The sequence below is a fragment of the Columba livia genome, chromosome 15 (assembly GCF_036013475.1).
Source record: "Columba livia isolate bColLiv1 breed racing homer chromosome 15, bColLiv1.pat.W.v2, whole genome shotgun sequence".
Classification (NCBI taxonomy): domain Eukaryota; kingdom Metazoa; phylum Chordata; class Aves; order Columbiformes; family Columbidae; genus Columba; species Columba livia.
In genome coordinates this window covers 8076404-8092651 of record NC_088616.1, presented here as the reverse complement: position 1 = coordinate 8092651, position 16248 = coordinate 8076404, and the positions used below count along the sequence as shown (strand labels likewise).

The following is a 16248-nucleotide window of genomic DNA, read 5'->3' as shown; positions in this document are numbered from 1 at the left end:
TTGGAGACTGTCCTTTGGAGCTAATTAGCTGGTTGCCCCCCACACTATGTGACTCCCTGAGGGAAGGAACAAACAAGCCCAAAACCCTATGCTCTGCCATGAAGAGCAGCAATGGAAGAGCTGCCAACCTGCTGGCCAGCACAGCTCACAGGAGAAGCGACTCACCTGCTCCCAGCAGCAGAGAAGACTCACAGGAATGAGCCCTGGAAATGCAAGAGATGGGCGTTACAGCGAGAGGGGACGGGGCAGGGCAGGTGAGGGGAAGGTGCTGCCCCACACAGAGCACTCACCTGTCTGGGGGTGACCTCTCAGCAGGCAGAGCCAGGAAATCCCAGAGGAAGATGGCATCTCCAACACTGATGACCTGCCGTTGGTCTGGGGTGAAGGCCACCTGCCGCACCGGCTCTGAGTGGCCGATGTACACCTGGGAGAGAGCACACCTTGAACTTCTCCATCACTGCGCCAGTCCTATCAGCATGGTGGTTACTGCACCCCCTGCCCTGCACTGCCGGTGTCTGCACTCCTCAGCAGAGCCCCTCAGAGGCCAGCACCACTCCTGCAATGCTCAGATCTAGGGTTGATCAACATGGGACTGACCTTCAGCATGCTGATCTGCAGAAACAAGCAGAAGCTGAAGCCCTCCAAGGCCTTACCCAGATCTCACCACCTCTGAAAACCCATGTGAGCCATTTTCTTCTCTAGGTGGCTTTGTCCCCGGCGGGGGTAACACCACCTCTGTCCTTTGCAGACGGTCTCACTTGGTGCTCTGGCAGCCCCAGCCTCTGCGCAGAGCACAGCGTTATTACAGCGTGGGAACAGGGCTGCATTCCTCAGCTGCCGGGTGAACTGGGACTGGGGACACTGGGCCGGGTCCCACAGAGGGCATTTGCTGCTCTCTTCTCCAGGGATACAGAATGAGGACAAATGCAACCCCCTTCCCTCTCTCTGTGGGCAGTACCTGGAAGCTGATATCAAAGCGCATCTGATAGTCCCACACTTTGATAACTTTGTCACCAGCAGTGAGCAGGTACCGGCCATCCTTGCTCAGCGCCAAGGAAGAACAGGAGAGCTTGTGCACGGGAGACACCTGAGAACAAGAAATGGCACCAGCAGCATTAACTGAGCTAGTTCATATCCTTACTTAAGTTTCAGCAAGAGGACAGGAGTGCAACAGCACAGAGAACAAGGGCAAGCTCAGGCTCACCCTGAGCAAGACCATACCAGGATAACTACACGCCTGGTACTCATGTGTTTCTTGGAAGCCTGGCAGCTCCAGCATGAGCTCTTCTCTCATTTAGTCTCCTACAATTACATGAAGTGTCCAAGCCCCACATGGCACAAGATCTCTGCATTCATTTCACGGTGTCCTACCTCTCGCACCAGTCGTCCCGTTTTCACGTCAAGCACAAGGATTTTATTGGAAGAAGTGGACACCAGGAGCTCGCCTTGAGACACTGGAGCAAAGTAGACTCTCACTGCAGAGTCCAAGGCTGTACTGTTCGAATCGAGGATGCTGATGTCCACCCTCAGCAGCTGTGAAACAAAGAGCTACTGAACTAACATCCTGGAGCAAATACTGCAGAAGCCTCAGGATTGCTCTTGTGGCTCTCCCAGCATGAAGCTACAGAGCCTCCCAGACCCTGTCTGTCCCTTTTAATGAGGGGCTGCAGGCTCCAGGCAATGTCCCTGCTGCACAGGAGAGCAGCTCACAACGGGGAATTGGAGCTGACAATTTACACAAAACCTCCAGTTAACTTTCTAGAGGGGAATGAAGCCAGAGAAGAAGAAACCTTTACTTCTGTTGTTTCTATCACACAGAATGGAAAATAAACCTCATTGTAAGCATTGTGAACAAGCACCTGCTGCGCAGGAAAGTACCTTCTCCAACACTGCTGGAGCCCAAGGCCCTTGATCTATCTCATCTGACACAGATAACGGAAATGTCCCCTGTGCTCCCCTCCCTCCCCACCTTCCTCCAGGAACGCAGGGAGCCCACTGGGTACCTCATCTAGTGAGCAGGCCTCCATCACGGTCACCACGTACTTGGAGGGACCCACAAAGGCCAAGAGATGGCTGTCCCCACTGACCACCAAGGCGTCCGGACCGTTCCCAGCATCCCGGGCCACCACATTGCCTGAGAACCACAGCAAAAGAGAGAGTGAAAAGAGAAGGAAAGCCCAGGCTGCAGCCAGCTCACTCTGTGATGGTGCTGCTGACCCATAGCCGCAGCTTCTCTTGCCTCTGAGTCAGCCTTGGGTTCATGTTCTGCCTTGAGAAAGAAGCAACCTCTGTTGTAGAAGATGCTACAAATTTTATCTGCAACACCCAAAGTGGGCAGTGAACCACCTCAAAGACAAGGTCTAGATACATGGCTTGTCACCTGACTGAACATGCAGTGTTTTCAAGGACAGCAGAACAAGGGAATAAAATTGATTTTAGTGTTTATTTTTTAACATTACAAGAAGCCGTGACAAGGAGCTATGGATGTGAGATCTCAGCTGCAGCCTTGGTGTCTGAACCCTGCGCAGAGTGAAGTCAGTGCTAGACCCCACTGTGCTGATGTCAGTCTGGTGGGCAGACAGACCCAAAGGTCTAAAAATCACAGAAATCAGAGCAATTCTCTATTTATTCCAATATCAAAATTCCACTGTTCTGTCCCTGGAATGTGGGCAGGCAGCAAACAGAGGTTCAGAGTAAAGTCAAAACATGAAGATCCAGCTGTAGCACTGACACCAAACTTGGGTGATTTTGGACAAATTCCCTCTTCTCTCTGAGTGCCTATTCCTTCTCCACCTACTTCAACTGCACATTTCTTAGGGCAGGATCCTCCTCTTTGTACAACATTGCACAGCAGAGCCCCCTTTTTCTGCCCACACTTGTGCTGCCACAGCCCATTTCAAAAGTGTGCATTCAACATGACATTAATGCTTCTGAACTGCCTTGCCCCTGCACTGCTCCTCCTGCCTGCAGCTCTCCACCTTCTCCACTCAGCAGCACGGCTCTTTGCACAGCTGTGCTGCCAGTAGGACCAGGAAAACAATCTTGTTTAAACAAATTTAAACAACACATACACAAAATGGAATGAGTCAGGGCTTGGGCATTAATAAGTAAGAAGACTCTACTCTGTGCTACTTCTAAGCAATGCACTGTTGAACCCAGACCTGACAGGGCAGGTCTCTGCGATTCCAGCCTATTCATGAAATCAAAACACCAAGCAAGCTGAGAGCATTTGAACACGCAAGGAAGGGCTGGCAGTTGCTGGAGGTTTGCTCACGCATACGGTACAAACACAAATGACACAGCTGAGAAGGTTCATCAGAAAATATCTCTGAGTAGGCTGAGTCTGGTCTAGCTTTGGTGCTAACATGTCTGTGCCAGCAGAAGAAGAAGAAAGGTGACCCAGAACCCCAAAGTCTTACCCAGGACTCTCAGGACATGGCTCTTTTGCACCATACAGTTGTAAAGAGCCAGAGTTCCCTGCAAACAGGAGCTGAACATGAAATTTCCATCTGGAGAGAAGGTCAGTCCAATTATCACAGTGCGGTGCTGCCTGAAAAAATGCAGAAAACATGAAAAAGTGGAGGAGAACAAACAATCAAGACCCCAGAAAACAGTAGCAACATGAAGAACCCAGGGGAGCAAAATCATCAGAGACAGGCAGAGGAACCCATGGTGCTCAGGCCTGCAACAAGCCAGGACAATTCAACACTCTGTTGTTTGGGAAACCGAGCAGCAGGCACAGCACTCCAGCTGTCCCTGGGTGGGATGTGCTCCCTCTCCCTATGGAGCATCCTCAGCTTCCCATGCTGAGGCTCGCAAGGGCCCCCTGTTCGGCTGCTCTCTAAGACAAGCCATTTCCCACTGTTGACCAATTGTCCACCGGGAAGTCATGAAGAAAGTCCTCACAGACCTTGCAGGTTGGATTTTACCACCCAGAGCTGTGGTAGAGCAGCTCTCTCCACCTGAAAACCACTTAGCTGGGACAGAAGGACTGTCAAGCTCACAAAAAGCGCTTTTCCCACCTCCACAATTATAGTTGTGGTTAGACCCATACGTGCCCCAGTGCAGCTCCCACTGCCAGTGCTCACTTGTGCTCCACCAACAGATCGGAGTCAGCCAGGCTGAAGGTCCGCACCATCCCGCTGTCAAAGCCACAGGCCAGGATCTGCTGGGTGGGATGAAAGGCCACGGCACACGGCATCTCCTCTGCGGCCGTGAAGTCGTACAGCTGCGGGGAGGGACACACGGCAGGCCCAAAGCTGGGTAAAGCTGTACCTGGCAGCCGTACCCACCACAAAAACAGCCTCAGACCTTCACCGTGAGCATGTCCCACGGCAGAAATCTCATCCTGCCTGGATGGACCTAAAGCCTGGTGAAGTCCTGGATCTTCAGGCATTTTGATAAAGCCCTTGGGTATTATGTTTTGTGTTAAAAAGCAATATTCAAAAGATGAAGGAAAATATTTTTGTTTAACAGTACCTTCAGAAATTCAGGCCAAATTATATATTAAGCTAAAACTCTCAGAACTCCATACTCCAGAAGGATTCTTTGCCCATAGTACCCCCCCATGCTTCAGGAGGGACATCTAAGAACAGTGGAGCTTTGATAACTAGACTAAACAGAGGCTAAACAGACTATTAATAAATGCGAGACACCCACTGACTCTCATCTCACCCACCTGCTGCATGGAGGTGAGGTCCCAGACTCGGATGGTGCTGTCCTGAGACACTGTTGCCATCTGATTCCAAATCCCCTCCACCGAGAACGCCAAAACAGAGTCCTCATGAGAGCGCATGAGGGTGTTATAGTCCTGGGACTGGATATCCAGGTATCCCAGATTCCCAGCAGTGGTTGTGCACAAGACTTTGCGGCTGTCCCGGCTGATGCAAACAGAACTCACTGGAGCCTCATGCTCTGGGGAAAGACACAGGAGTCAGCAAATCCCCCTGGAAAAAGCACAGCAGCAGCTGGAGCACAGCTACCGAATCAGATTCACATTTAGGAAAGTAACGAACATCCCACATGACCTTAGGATTGAATGCTTGCAAGTTTGAGTTTAGTGACAAATGAGTCTCTGCCCTTTCTAGAAGTCCCTGGGCTTTGCTGTTTTGGCAGTTGTTTCAAAAAGAGAGAAGAACTGCTCATCTTCTCCCCTAATTTTTCATGGACAGAAGAGCCATGGGTACCAGTGCACAGAAATCAATACTGAGTACCTGCTCTCACCCCCAAGATCTTGCCTTTCTCCTACAGGGTACAAGAATGAACATGAATAATTGTTGTTGAAGTAAAAGACTTCCAAGCCAGCCACCTGTAGAGACAGCAGCCACAAAAGATGCCCTCATTCATGAGAACTGCTTGAGGAGACACGACAGTGGAGCTCTGGCTTTCCAGCAGCCGCCTAAAGGAGATGTGGAGCTCAGAAGTACCAGTCCCGGCTCTACTCACCTGCCTCTAAGACAACGGCCGAGAAGTCCAGTGGCCACAGCCGCAGGTAGCCGTCTTCTGAACCCGTGGCACAGAAGGCTGAAGAGAGGCTAATACTGTTTATAGCAATCCCAGGGCCTGAAAACCCAAAAAACAACAGTGCCTTGTACACTTGAAACAAGAAAACTCAAACTGAGGGTTGCCCAGTCCAATTGTCCACCCACACCAGCAGCTTAAGTCTCAGGACTCAAAACACGTCCAATTCCCATCCCTTTCCAGCACCCCTCTTTATCATTGTGCAACTCTTGCCAGGCACAGAAATTCCCTACCACTTGTTAAACCCTGCCGTATTTTTGCCTTGAACGGGATCTTGTGGCAAGGGATGTGTTAGATTAACTGCCTGAGATACAAAACCCTTTCATTTCCGTGTTCAAATTCTCTCTGCAGTGTAGTGACATGGGAGAGAGAACACAGATCTACAGAAACTGGGAGGTTTTAATTTAGGGCTTTTTTCTATTGGTCACAGCTCTGGCACGGGCCAGCACTGCTGCCAGAAGACACCCAAGGACATCATTTAATCTCCTCTTGGGCATTTTCTTGCTCATGAATTGAGAACCAGAGTTACAAACCTCTCAAAGGGACATGCCCTACATTAATTAGCTCAATTTGCCAAAGCAAACTATGCACTAAGCTTTAAGATATCAGAGCAATCAAACTTGAAAGTGAATTCTTCCTGCTGTTAAAATTAATGGAAGAGCTGAAAGCTGTACTATTTAACATTCAGCAGCAAAGATTTCCCAAACACTCTGCACAGGCCGAATAATGAAAAAATCTCCAAATTCATCTTTTTCGTTGGTCTGTTTGGCTTTTTCCATCTCTACATTAAGATTCCCATCAGCAAATGAAGACCTTTTTTCATGTTTCTAAAAGCAGTGTTTCTCTGAAAGTGCAATCAGCATTCAGAAAGCTAAAATTCTTTCTTAAAATGATACTTTGCTGTACTAAGGAAGATTATTTGCGGTACTTAAGAAGCAAACAGCTAGCAAAGATTTAAGCAGCCCCAAATAACCCTTTGCAGTAGGTAAATAGCCGGTTTATTTCACCGGAGACTTGTCTGAATTAATTTGTGACGCTGATGATGGCACAGGTGCTCCCTGCCTGCAGATGCTCCTACCTGCGCCGCTGCCTGCCTGGTGCTGCCGCGGGCAGCCCCGGGGCTGCGCGGGCAGGAGCCGCCGCGCGCTCCGCACACAGACGTTCTTGTAGTCCACCTCCAGGACGTGGCCGCTCCTGCTGCAGACGAAGCTGTGAAGCAGACAGAGCCTGAGCCGGCACCCCGGGGTGAAGAGGAACCGTGCCGGCGTGGCTGAGGAAAAACTCAGCTGGGTTTACCCGTTAAACTGTTTGCCTGATGGGAAGCAATTCTGGTTCATAGTAACCTAACAGGTCAACGCGTGTCTGAGGGCACCTTTCCCTGCGCTGCCCTACAAATCTACAACTCAGAGCTTCCTATTTTATTTCTTGCCCCTTTGAAACGTTAATTAGCAAAAGAGCTAAAAGCTCAGCATAGACTTCGGAAAGGAACCTCTCTCTGCCACAGGACACAGCCCGGGGAATGGCAGGGCCAGCAGAGCCAACAGACCTGCCTTTATGGAACAGTATGTGGGATCAACAACCTGTTGCACAGAGGGGTTGTGGAGTCTCCTTCTCTGGAGACATTCAAAACGCGCCTGGACACATTCCTGTGTAGCCTCATTTAAGCGTTCCTGCTCCGGCGGGGGGATTGGACTGGATGATCTTTTGAAGTCCCTTCCAATCCCTGACATCCTGTGATTCCGTGATCAACAAAGGTCTAGGTTTGGTGATTAAAATAAAACAACAAAAAAAAACATGTATCTGTCTCTATACAAGAGGATATGTACCACACTCCTCCCACTGCCTACAGAAGCTAACCACAAGCCTCAGGTTGGTGGCATTCACTAAATATGACAAAACATCAATACAGCAAGAGAAAAGACCCATTTCTTGGGCTATTCTGCAAGCAGCTGAGCTTCTTTTGGGAAGCGAACTGTGCAGAGAAGAAAGGCTCTCCCAGCTCCAGAAGGCACTTGTATTTTGCAGGGAAAACCCAAGCAAAATGCCATGCTCCCGCAGAGGACAGAGAAGGGGGCAGGAGGATGCTAAAGGCAGCCGAGAGCCCCAGATGGGTGACGGTGGAGCCCAGCAGCCCCTTACAGTGTGCGGTCCTCCGGCTCCCGCTCGGCCACGTGTCCCTCCTCGAAGGCCAGGTCGCTGAACTCCAGGGAATGGTACTCGCCCAGATCGAGGGGACACGAGCGCAGCGCTCCATTCCGCACTCGCCACAGCCTGATGTTGTCCCGGCCGCACGACACCATCCTGTCCCAGGAGACACCGCGTGAGGACCAGGGCAGGACTCTCCAAGCCCCTGGTGAAAGGTCAGTGCCCAAAGGGCCACCAGCCGACAGTGAGGACCAAGAATAGCAATGGCAACTGGATGGCAGCAGCAGCACCACCATTCCCCCCATAGCTGGGCCAGAACCAAAGCTTTTGATTTATTTTCTTTGCGCACTACCTGGTATCATCAAAAAAAGCGATCTTCAAGGCCTGGATGTCCACATCTGTGTGTGCTTTGGCCAGCATGGCCACCTCTCCGCCACGGGACACCTGAGCAGTGTTCCACACCACCACCATCTAAAGCAAGAAGATACAATGGCAGAGCTGCTCAAACATGGAAACCTTGGCAACAAAAGGGCTTTTCATCACAGCAGCTGACCAGCTGCACGAACGGGAGCCTGCTCCGGAGCTGGGCACACAAAGTATTGATAACAGAATTGAAGCAGGCAAAAAATACTCTCTCACACAGAGGGTTTAGAACAGTCCAACAGCTTTGCAAAGCTTAATGGCAGTGTATTTATCTGGCATCCGTAATTATAGGTTCTAAATCTCAGGGCTGCCTGGCAACAGGGTTCAGACTTGGAAAGAAAATCCACAGAGGAGTGGGAACTCCGTCTGCCAAGATACAAGAGCTGAACTGGGGCTGAGCTGGTCTGCGAGGAGGAAGCACGTGTGCAGCTGCACTGGCTCTCACAGCACCTTCCCCAAAGGAAAGGAGAACATGGGTGAAGAAATTAAGGCGATTTGATGTTCTGCATTTGAGAACGGTGTTAAAAACAGACCCAGTGTCACCTCAAAGGCCAGGGCAGGCTGAAGCATCACGCTGGGAGAGATGCTCATAGCCAGCCCCCCAGGACCCACCTCAGCATCTCCCACCCAGGTCACAGATCACTGCCATGTGCTGGGAAAAAGAAACAGAGCGCTGTTTGCTTTTTTCCTGCAGGCGGTACACAGTTAGCGACACCATGGCTAATTGCTGGGGGCTGTCAATAAGGGATCAGTGGATGAAAACTGATAAAGTGAACCCCCCAGGCCCACTAAACAATTTTATTTTTGACTGCTACACGTGGGATCTGCGTCATCCCCTAGCTACATCGGTGGGTGGCAGCTTGAGTGCCCAGCATGCAATGCCTGTGATGCTCAGAACTGAAAGATTAAATCTCACATCTCACCCTAAATGCTATAAAAAAGGAATTTTTGGCTCTAGTCAGTGCTGAACCTCCCATTTAAATTCCCATTCCTTCACTGCATGCTTGCAAGCCTTCCAGCTCGAAATGCCACACAAACACGTGTCACCCTCAGCCTGGTGGCCCCAAACGGCTGTGGAGGTGGGTGGCAATGCTGCCTGTGAGCCTGCGGCAATCCCCACAAGGCGCAGGCAGAATCACACAGCCACCTTCAACACCCTGGCAGGGACCACACCAGGGACAGAAACAGACCCAAACCTCAAGCCGAGCACATGTCTCATGCCATTTCCAAAACAATTTGTTTGCTTGCAGCCAAGGATCGTGCATGCAGACACTCATAAACATTAGGTAGAAGGGATGTACTTTCTAAGCAGCTAATGAAAAAGGGATCTCCCTCTGGCTACAGCGAAGAGCGTGTCTAAGAAAGCCCAGAGCACAGGTTTGTCTGCAAAAAAACTACGTAATCTGGAGAACTGCCACCTCATGTTACTTGCTTGCAGGGAAGGGAAAACTCCAAAATGCAGGTTTCAGTTCTCACCGTTTTGCCGTGCCCATCCTTTCCGACACCACACAGAACCGTTCCGCTGTAGGAAAAGCTGCAAGAAGAGGCCGCATGATGAAAAGCAGCTCCTTCTACACAAATGTGAATAAAAGTGGCGAATAAAAGGAGACAAGATCAGGGTATGGGGAGACAGCAAGACCTGTGGGATAAGCTCAGGAGGGAGCTGGCAGCGAATCGGCTGTTCTGGGCCAGCTGCCAGCAGGTTTTGGTGATAAACATGGGTGGCTGAAGGAGAGCTGCAATTCACCCCTGCTTTATCACGCACCAGCAGCACAGAAAAGCTGCAACACTATGCCCAGCTGAACACATCCCTGCACCCAGGCCGAAACCCACCTCAGGGACAAGACGGAGCGGACGTGGCTTTTAAACACCGAGAGGCAGGTGCCCGTCGGGAAGTCCCAGACACGCACCACGCTCAGGGAACCAGCCTGTGCAGAAGCCAGCAAGGTGCTGCTCCCGTTGAAGGCCAGCGCCGACACCTGCGGGAAGCACTGCGTTAGAGACTCTTGAGACAGACCGGGGGTACTCCTGGGGTACGAGGACAGTGTTGCTGTACAGCTGCGTAAAGAGAGTTACGCTCACCTTATCTGTGTGTCCAATGAAGAACCTCTGCTCTCCAGTCTGGATCTGCAGGGTGACTATAACAGCGTGGCAGGGGTAGACCACCGCAGCGTTATTCCGAGTCCACAGCGCCTGCAGGACCGAGACAAGAGCAAGAGGGCTGCAGATCCTCCAGAGATGCCACAGGTCCTAGGCTGGACCTGTGGAGATTTCTTCCACAGGAGATCTGCTGCACATATGCAGGTGAGAAGATGCTGTTCCATACAAGTACTCTTCTAACTTAAAAAGGAAAACTAAGAGCCCCACCCACATACTACTCAATTCAGTGGATTTACTGTACCAATCATCTCTACTACATGAACAGCAGACACAAGGAAAATAAGTTTTGGGCAGAGCCTTGAACTGGCTGAACCAAAATAACCCTTTCTTCACCCTAACACAGACCGCAAGCTGGGCTCCTGCAAGGCGCAGTGCCCCACGGAAACAGTCCAAACTACAGCTCTTCCTTTCCAGGCTCCTACAAAGTGGCTCTAATTTTACCATATTAAAATGCAGAAGCCATGAGATCTGAAAGGCCCCGTAATTTCTAATTCATCACCATAAGAGTAGAAGACCCGTGCACAAATGTAAGCTCATGTCCATCTGCTTTGGGGCCATTTTCCCCATCAAAAAGTGCAGGAAGGATGGCACTCAGCTGTCTTTTATGCTTCCAAAAAAAAAAAAAATCAATCTGTGATTACACATATACTCCCCAAACCGTCCAAGCTACTGACCCATTTGGTGCTGCAGCCTCCAAAGCCGATAATTGTTCTCAGCTTCAGGATGGGATCTGGTAAAAGCCTCTGGAAAAAATAAAACAAACAACAGCACGAGGGGTACTGTCGCACTTGTGGTCGGGCTGAGGTCCCCCATCCCCATTGCTCCTTTCTCTCTAAAGCACAGAGGCAGCTTTGAGTTCTCCCTTTTAGAGGGGATGACTTGAAAGTATTTAACCTGGCATAACTCAAATCTGGAAGGAAGGAGGAGCTGGGATTGCCCAGCACTAAACAGCTCACCCACCCAGGTTCCAGTCAGCCCTTCCCAGCACCCTGGCCATGCCCAGAGACAGGTGGCTGCTGCAGGCAGGGCTGTCCCCTCACCCTGCGGGCAGGGCTGTCCTGTCCCCTCACGCTGCGGGCAGGGACTCTCCTGCTGGCCAGCACACCTGGCCCAGGGCCCTTCCCGTACATGCTCTGGGCAAATTAGTAAACATACATTATTGGCTTAAAGTCAGTGCATTGAAACACAGGGTCCCTCTTTCAAGGCAAAGGAGTCTATAAGAAACATGGGGACAGACTTTTTAACAGGGCCTGTCGCAACAGGACAAGAGGTGATGGTTTTAAACTAAAAGAGAGGAGATTCAGGCCAGACACAAGGAAGAAATTTTTTACACTGAGGGTGGTGAGACCCTGCCCCAGGTTTCCCAGAGAGGTGGTGGATGCCCCATCCTTGGAGACACCCCAGGCCAGGCTGGACGAGGCTCTGAGCAACCTGAGCTGGTGAAGATGTCCCCGCTCACGGCAGGGGTGGCACTGGATGAGCTTTGAAGGTCTCTTCCAACCCAAACCATTCTGTGATTCTAAGGTACTAGTGGGAAGGAAAACTGCTAGTCAGAAAAACTAACACCAGCAGAAGGAATCCACAGGATTAATTGAAGCTCCAGCCTGAAGCTTGTGTTCCCTCTTGCAAGCATCACCTGTTAACATGTCAAAGCCGCCCTGCTGTGACTCCTCAGCGCTTCACCTACCTCCTTTGAGCTGGCATGCATGGCTTGGACAGTTCGCTCGCTCTGCTGGTGAGCGTACACGTGGATGCCACCATCACTAACTGCCGGTGACTGCCCAGTGTCACCCATACTGTGCGGTCTCTGGTTCTTCTCCAGCTCCTGCTCCACAGCAGGCCCAGCTCTTGGAGGCCCTGGGGCCATCAGGTGAACCTCAGGGATGCTTTTTGTAATTACAGGACACCGACGTGGCATCTGAGAAAGAGCAAAGACCCAGACAGAGATCAGCCTTCCACCCACTGCAAAGGCAGAGACAGGAGACAACTCATGTCACTCCTGAGCAACTCTTCGCAGCGACACAAACAAGGACAGAGCAATATGGAAGGAGAGCAACCCTGTCAGTCCTAAACTTGGCCATGGCCCAGCCAGTCTCCCTCTGCTCCCACTGTTGTCCGTGCACAGTTCATCTCCTCCAGATAGCAAAGCAAACTAGCAGTGAGGGCAACTGCCTGTAATTCTGACCCCACACACCACTCTGCTCCCTAAGGGCACCTGATCAGGTTCTTTAGTCTCAAGTCCTCATTCCCTATCTATAATTTGAAGACACAACTATTTGCTGCCTCAGCCTGAGACAAGGATGATAGATGTCTGGAGATTACAAAGTACTTGGCATTTATCTTGTCTCTGTGCTACACCAGACTGAACCTCCCAGTCATTAACTGTAGGGCTGCGACCAACAGACCGTGCCCAGATCAGGGGTCTGCCCTGCCTGGATCAGCTGTGAATGACAACAAGTAGCTCCTATGTCCTTAATAAAAGAACTCAAAGACAATATGTGGAGAAAAAACTCCATGGGAGGCAGAACGGAAGATATTCCAGCCTCTTCCACAGTGCACTTACAGCTTTGGGACTGGTTATCTGATGGACGAGGGACAGTCGGTCACGGACTGCTTTGGTGAGCATCACCGACTGGGGTGGCTGGTGGGCAGTGTCCTCCGAGACCTGGTCACCTGGGTGACAGAAGGAGCAAGTTGGGCTCTTTTGGAAACCCCAGGCATCCACCCGGGATGGCACAGCCTGGGCTGCTGCCCCCAGCCTTCCCACCTGCTGCAGGGGCCAAACAGCTCTTCTGGATGGAGTCGTACAGCAGCTTGGACCCCTCGGGTGGGAACCTGAGCAAAGTCAGAGGAAAGTGCCGTGTTATTGAGATGCTGCACCAGCACCTGGGAAGCCAACGCGATAGCTCACTGCCTGGCATAAAAGCCTCTTCACTGTCTCCTGTAAGATTCCCCCTCCTCCCCCAAATGCAGGGACAATAAAGCATCTCCCAGGTCTTATCTGGTCATTACTTTCTAGGGGTTAACTCGGCACTGTGTGCTTCAGACAACACCGCTAAGCTGATGACAGGGATGACCTGCAACTTGTGACTGACAGAGTTCTCTACAGAAACCCTCACCACTGTTGGGAGCCCAGTAGCGATGCTGAGGAAGGTTTACTTACACGTGCCCCAGACGAGGCCTTATGGCTCTGCAGCCCCTCTCAGACTGCTCTTTAACTAGCAAGAGACTGAAGCACTCCTAGAAAGAGCTATGGGAGCAATCTCAGCAAGAGAGGACTGGTGTTAACACCAGGCACAGGAGTGCTCTACAGCCTTTTTCCTGCCCCAAAACTTCACCACAATCAGCAGTTAAGCTTAGGCCAGGATAGATGTGTTAACAACACCTAAATGCTGGAGTTGGGATGACCAAAATATCTCCACTCAAATCCCAGGTTTGTCTGGATCTGTCATCCCCGTCCTGCCTTCCCCCAAAGCACAAGGAGGTCTCGGAGCCGTGCCGGGTTCCAGCACAGTCGGGAGCAGCTGTACCTGATGTAGTCATAGAGGTCGTGCCACTTCCCTCCCTTTGGCACAGGGAAAGCCATTTCCCGCGGCATGGGAGCGATCCCGCGGCAGGCCAGGTCGGCTTGCCGGGCTTCGGAGAAGGTCACACCTGGCAGCATAGGGACAGATAAAGAGAGTGAGTTCTCCAGCACCCATGGAGCTGGGACATGGGCACAAAACACTTCCCTCCTTGAGAACACCTGAAAATCAAAGATTACAACCCCATGGTCTGTGACAAACTAATACACCTTTGCACAGGAACATTCCTGAAACTCTCAACCTCCAAGCCGCAGGGGTTCCATCCAAGCTGGGCTGGAGAAACCAGAGGCCACCCCAAGGTCTCAGCTCCTCACCTGGGTTGAACACCAAGTCGCTCGTGCAGAGGTTTTTCACCAGCAGGTTGGCGCAGAGCTTGACGCTCTTCAGGTGACTGTAACGGCGGTTGAGGTAGAGGGAGAGGATGGAGCGGAGGTCGAGCACCAGGCAGGTCCAGTGCACGTCAGCAGGGGCTGCTCCCATGAGATCTGGGGAAGAGAGCAGCAGGTTGCAAAAGGAAAGCTGGGAAAAGATGCTACAGACCTTGGACCTTGCAGAACAGGAGCCACAAGATTAATGCGGTTGAGTAAAAAGTATTTACCAAGTGAGACCTCCCCCAGACTTGGCTTGTCTGTGCCAAGACGGGAAATGGGAAAATGCACCTTGGAGCTTGCTCCTGCAGCACAGGGGTACGAAGGACAGACAAACAGCCCCACTGCCTCTGTGGGCTTGCACCCAACCTGACGCTGCACCCCACTGCTCAGGAGAATGGGGCTGGGGGACATCCCTCCTGGGAGCTCCAGCTCCCACCTTCCAGCTGCTCAGGGTCTCGGGCTCAGGGCCACCACTCACCCTCCTCAATCGCACCAAGTCAACTTCTGAACTCAATTTATTTTCTAACAGTTTATTTTGGTGGTAGCGTGCCAGCATAGTCCCACCAGCACCACGAGCAGCACCAGCACCACGCACACTCCTCACCGCGCCTGGATGTCCTGGCTGTGCGGTCATTCACTGAGCCAGCGGCTGCTCCACAGACAAAGGGGAACTGCAGCCAGGTGGCTGTGGATTTGAACTCCTTAAAGAGGGTGGAGAAAGAGATGCGAACCACCTGATGTTCCTGAGCAAGACAGAGACACACGGAGCTTTAGTCACCCTGGTGGCTTTGGCAGGGAAATGCTGCAGAGGAGAAGCTGTGTGGCTGTGTCCCTTCTGCGTCCCCTGTCCCCGGCAGAGATGCCACGAGGATGGAAACCATTTCCGATCTGGGGTAACCCACCAGCAGCAACAAGGACCAGCCAAGCTCTGCACCCCCCACGTGCAGAAGACCACAGCTGCCACAACCCCTGCTCCTTTAATCAGGCCATGACACTAACGACAGTGGTTTAATGAGGCCACCTTGTGTCACGTACCTCAGTGGTGACATCCAGGTGGATGACAAAGTGCTTGCGGGGCAGGGGCCTGAAGAGCAGGTAGAGGTAGCGTCCTGCCAGCCCCAGCGACTGCGTCCCGGTACGGGGCAGCTGCAGGTAGCTGCTGGCGGGGCTGGAGCCCCGGATCCGGTAGACAGTTCCCTTTAGCCTCGTGTCCTTCCAGAACCATGGAAAGGGGTGAAGGGGAGGGGGGTGTCAGCACTGCCCACCTGTGGCCGGTGCCATCCCCCACCCCATGACGCCAGTGTCCCCATTACCGTGAGAGCGGTCACGTCCCCCTCCCTGGCCGAACGCTTCCACTCCTCCACACGAAAGTGCTTGAAGACGTTGAGGTAGGGGCGCTGCCAGGCTGCCGGTACCGGGATTGGTGGGGGGACGGTACCCCCCACCCCGACACCCCCCATTGCCCCTGTAGCGGGGACCCTATTGACGCATCCGTGACCCCAGGTCCCCTTCTCTGATGTCACCCTGTTATCTTCGTATCTCGAGTCTCCCCAGCGCTGGTATCATTTTCACGACCCGAGCCCCGCTGGCAGCCCCGTTACCCCCATGCTACGAGCCCTCCAGCCCCGGTAACGCCCCCACCCTCCACCCCCAGTGCCGCCCCCATTATCTCTGTGCTCCGAGTCCCCCCAGCTCCGGTGTTGCCCCGTGCCCCGAGTCCGGTGACAGCCCCAGTAATTCCGTGCTCCGAGTCCTCCCGCCCCGGTGACGCCCCCGTTACTTTCGTGCTCCGAGCCCCCCCGTGCCCCGAGCTCCCCAGACCCCGTGACGCCCCCGGTATCTCCGTGCACCGAGTCCCCCCAGACCCAGTCACCCCCGCCGCTACCTGCCGCCATGGCGCGCGCCGCACGCTCAACCGTCCCGCGCGGCCGCCGCCAATCCGCGCGCACCGCCCGCCGCCACGCCCCGCGGGGGGCGGGGAGACATGTCACGTGGTCCCGCATCGCCCCGCCTCTTCGGAATGTACCCCCCGCGGCCGCCGTCCC

At 52.6% G+C, this 16248-nt stretch overlaps 1 protein-coding gene across 2 annotated transcripts in view; it reads right to left on the bottom strand.

The window, feature by feature from the left end:
• LOC102094726 (mitochondrial Rho GTPase 2) overlaps positions 1 to 16229 on the bottom strand; it is a 43278-nt gene extending 27049 nt beyond the window's left edge. The window contains exons 1-25 of one of the 2 annotated variants that reach the window (XM_065030905.1): positions 16089 to 16229; positions 15517 to 15608; positions 15239 to 15415; positions 14808 to 14946; positions 14147 to 14317; positions 13779 to 13902; positions 13016 to 13083; positions 12812 to 12921; positions 11936 to 12166; positions 10923 to 10991; positions 10171 to 10281; positions 9922 to 10067; positions 9565 to 9622; positions 8018 to 8136; positions 7660 to 7821; positions 6599 to 6729; positions 5446 to 5562; positions 4679 to 4914; positions 4089 to 4228; positions 3420 to 3550; positions 2004 to 2134; positions 1372 to 1533; positions 959 to 1087; positions 291 to 424; positions 166 to 203 (exon numbers count right to left, since the gene is read on the bottom strand). In XM_065030905.1, the coding sequence (XP_064886977.1) occupies positions 166 to 203; positions 291 to 424; positions 959 to 1087; positions 1372 to 1533; positions 2004 to 2134; positions 3420 to 3550; positions 4089 to 4228; positions 4679 to 4914; positions 5446 to 5562; positions 6599 to 6729; positions 7660 to 7821; positions 8018 to 8136; positions 9565 to 9622; positions 9922 to 10067; positions 10171 to 10281; positions 10923 to 10991; positions 11936 to 12166; positions 12812 to 12921; positions 13016 to 13083; positions 13779 to 13902; positions 14147 to 14317; positions 14808 to 14946; positions 15239 to 15415; positions 15517 to 15608; positions 16089 to 16206 (3244 nt within the window). In that variant the 5' untranslated portion in view covers positions 16207 to 16229. The remainder of the gene's footprint in view (positions 1 to 165; positions 204 to 290; positions 425 to 958; positions 1088 to 1371; positions 1534 to 2003; positions 2135 to 3419; positions 3551 to 4088; positions 4229 to 4678; positions 4915 to 5445; positions 5563 to 6598; positions 6730 to 7659; positions 7822 to 8017; positions 8137 to 9564; positions 9623 to 9921; positions 10068 to 10170; positions 10282 to 10922; positions 10992 to 11935; positions 12167 to 12811; positions 12922 to 13015; positions 13084 to 13778; positions 13903 to 14146; positions 14318 to 14807; positions 14947 to 15238; positions 15416 to 15516; positions 15609 to 16088) is intronic. The other variant, XM_065030913.1, reaches the window with a different exon arrangement.
• Between the last annotated feature and the right edge of the window lie 19 nt (positions 16230 to 16248).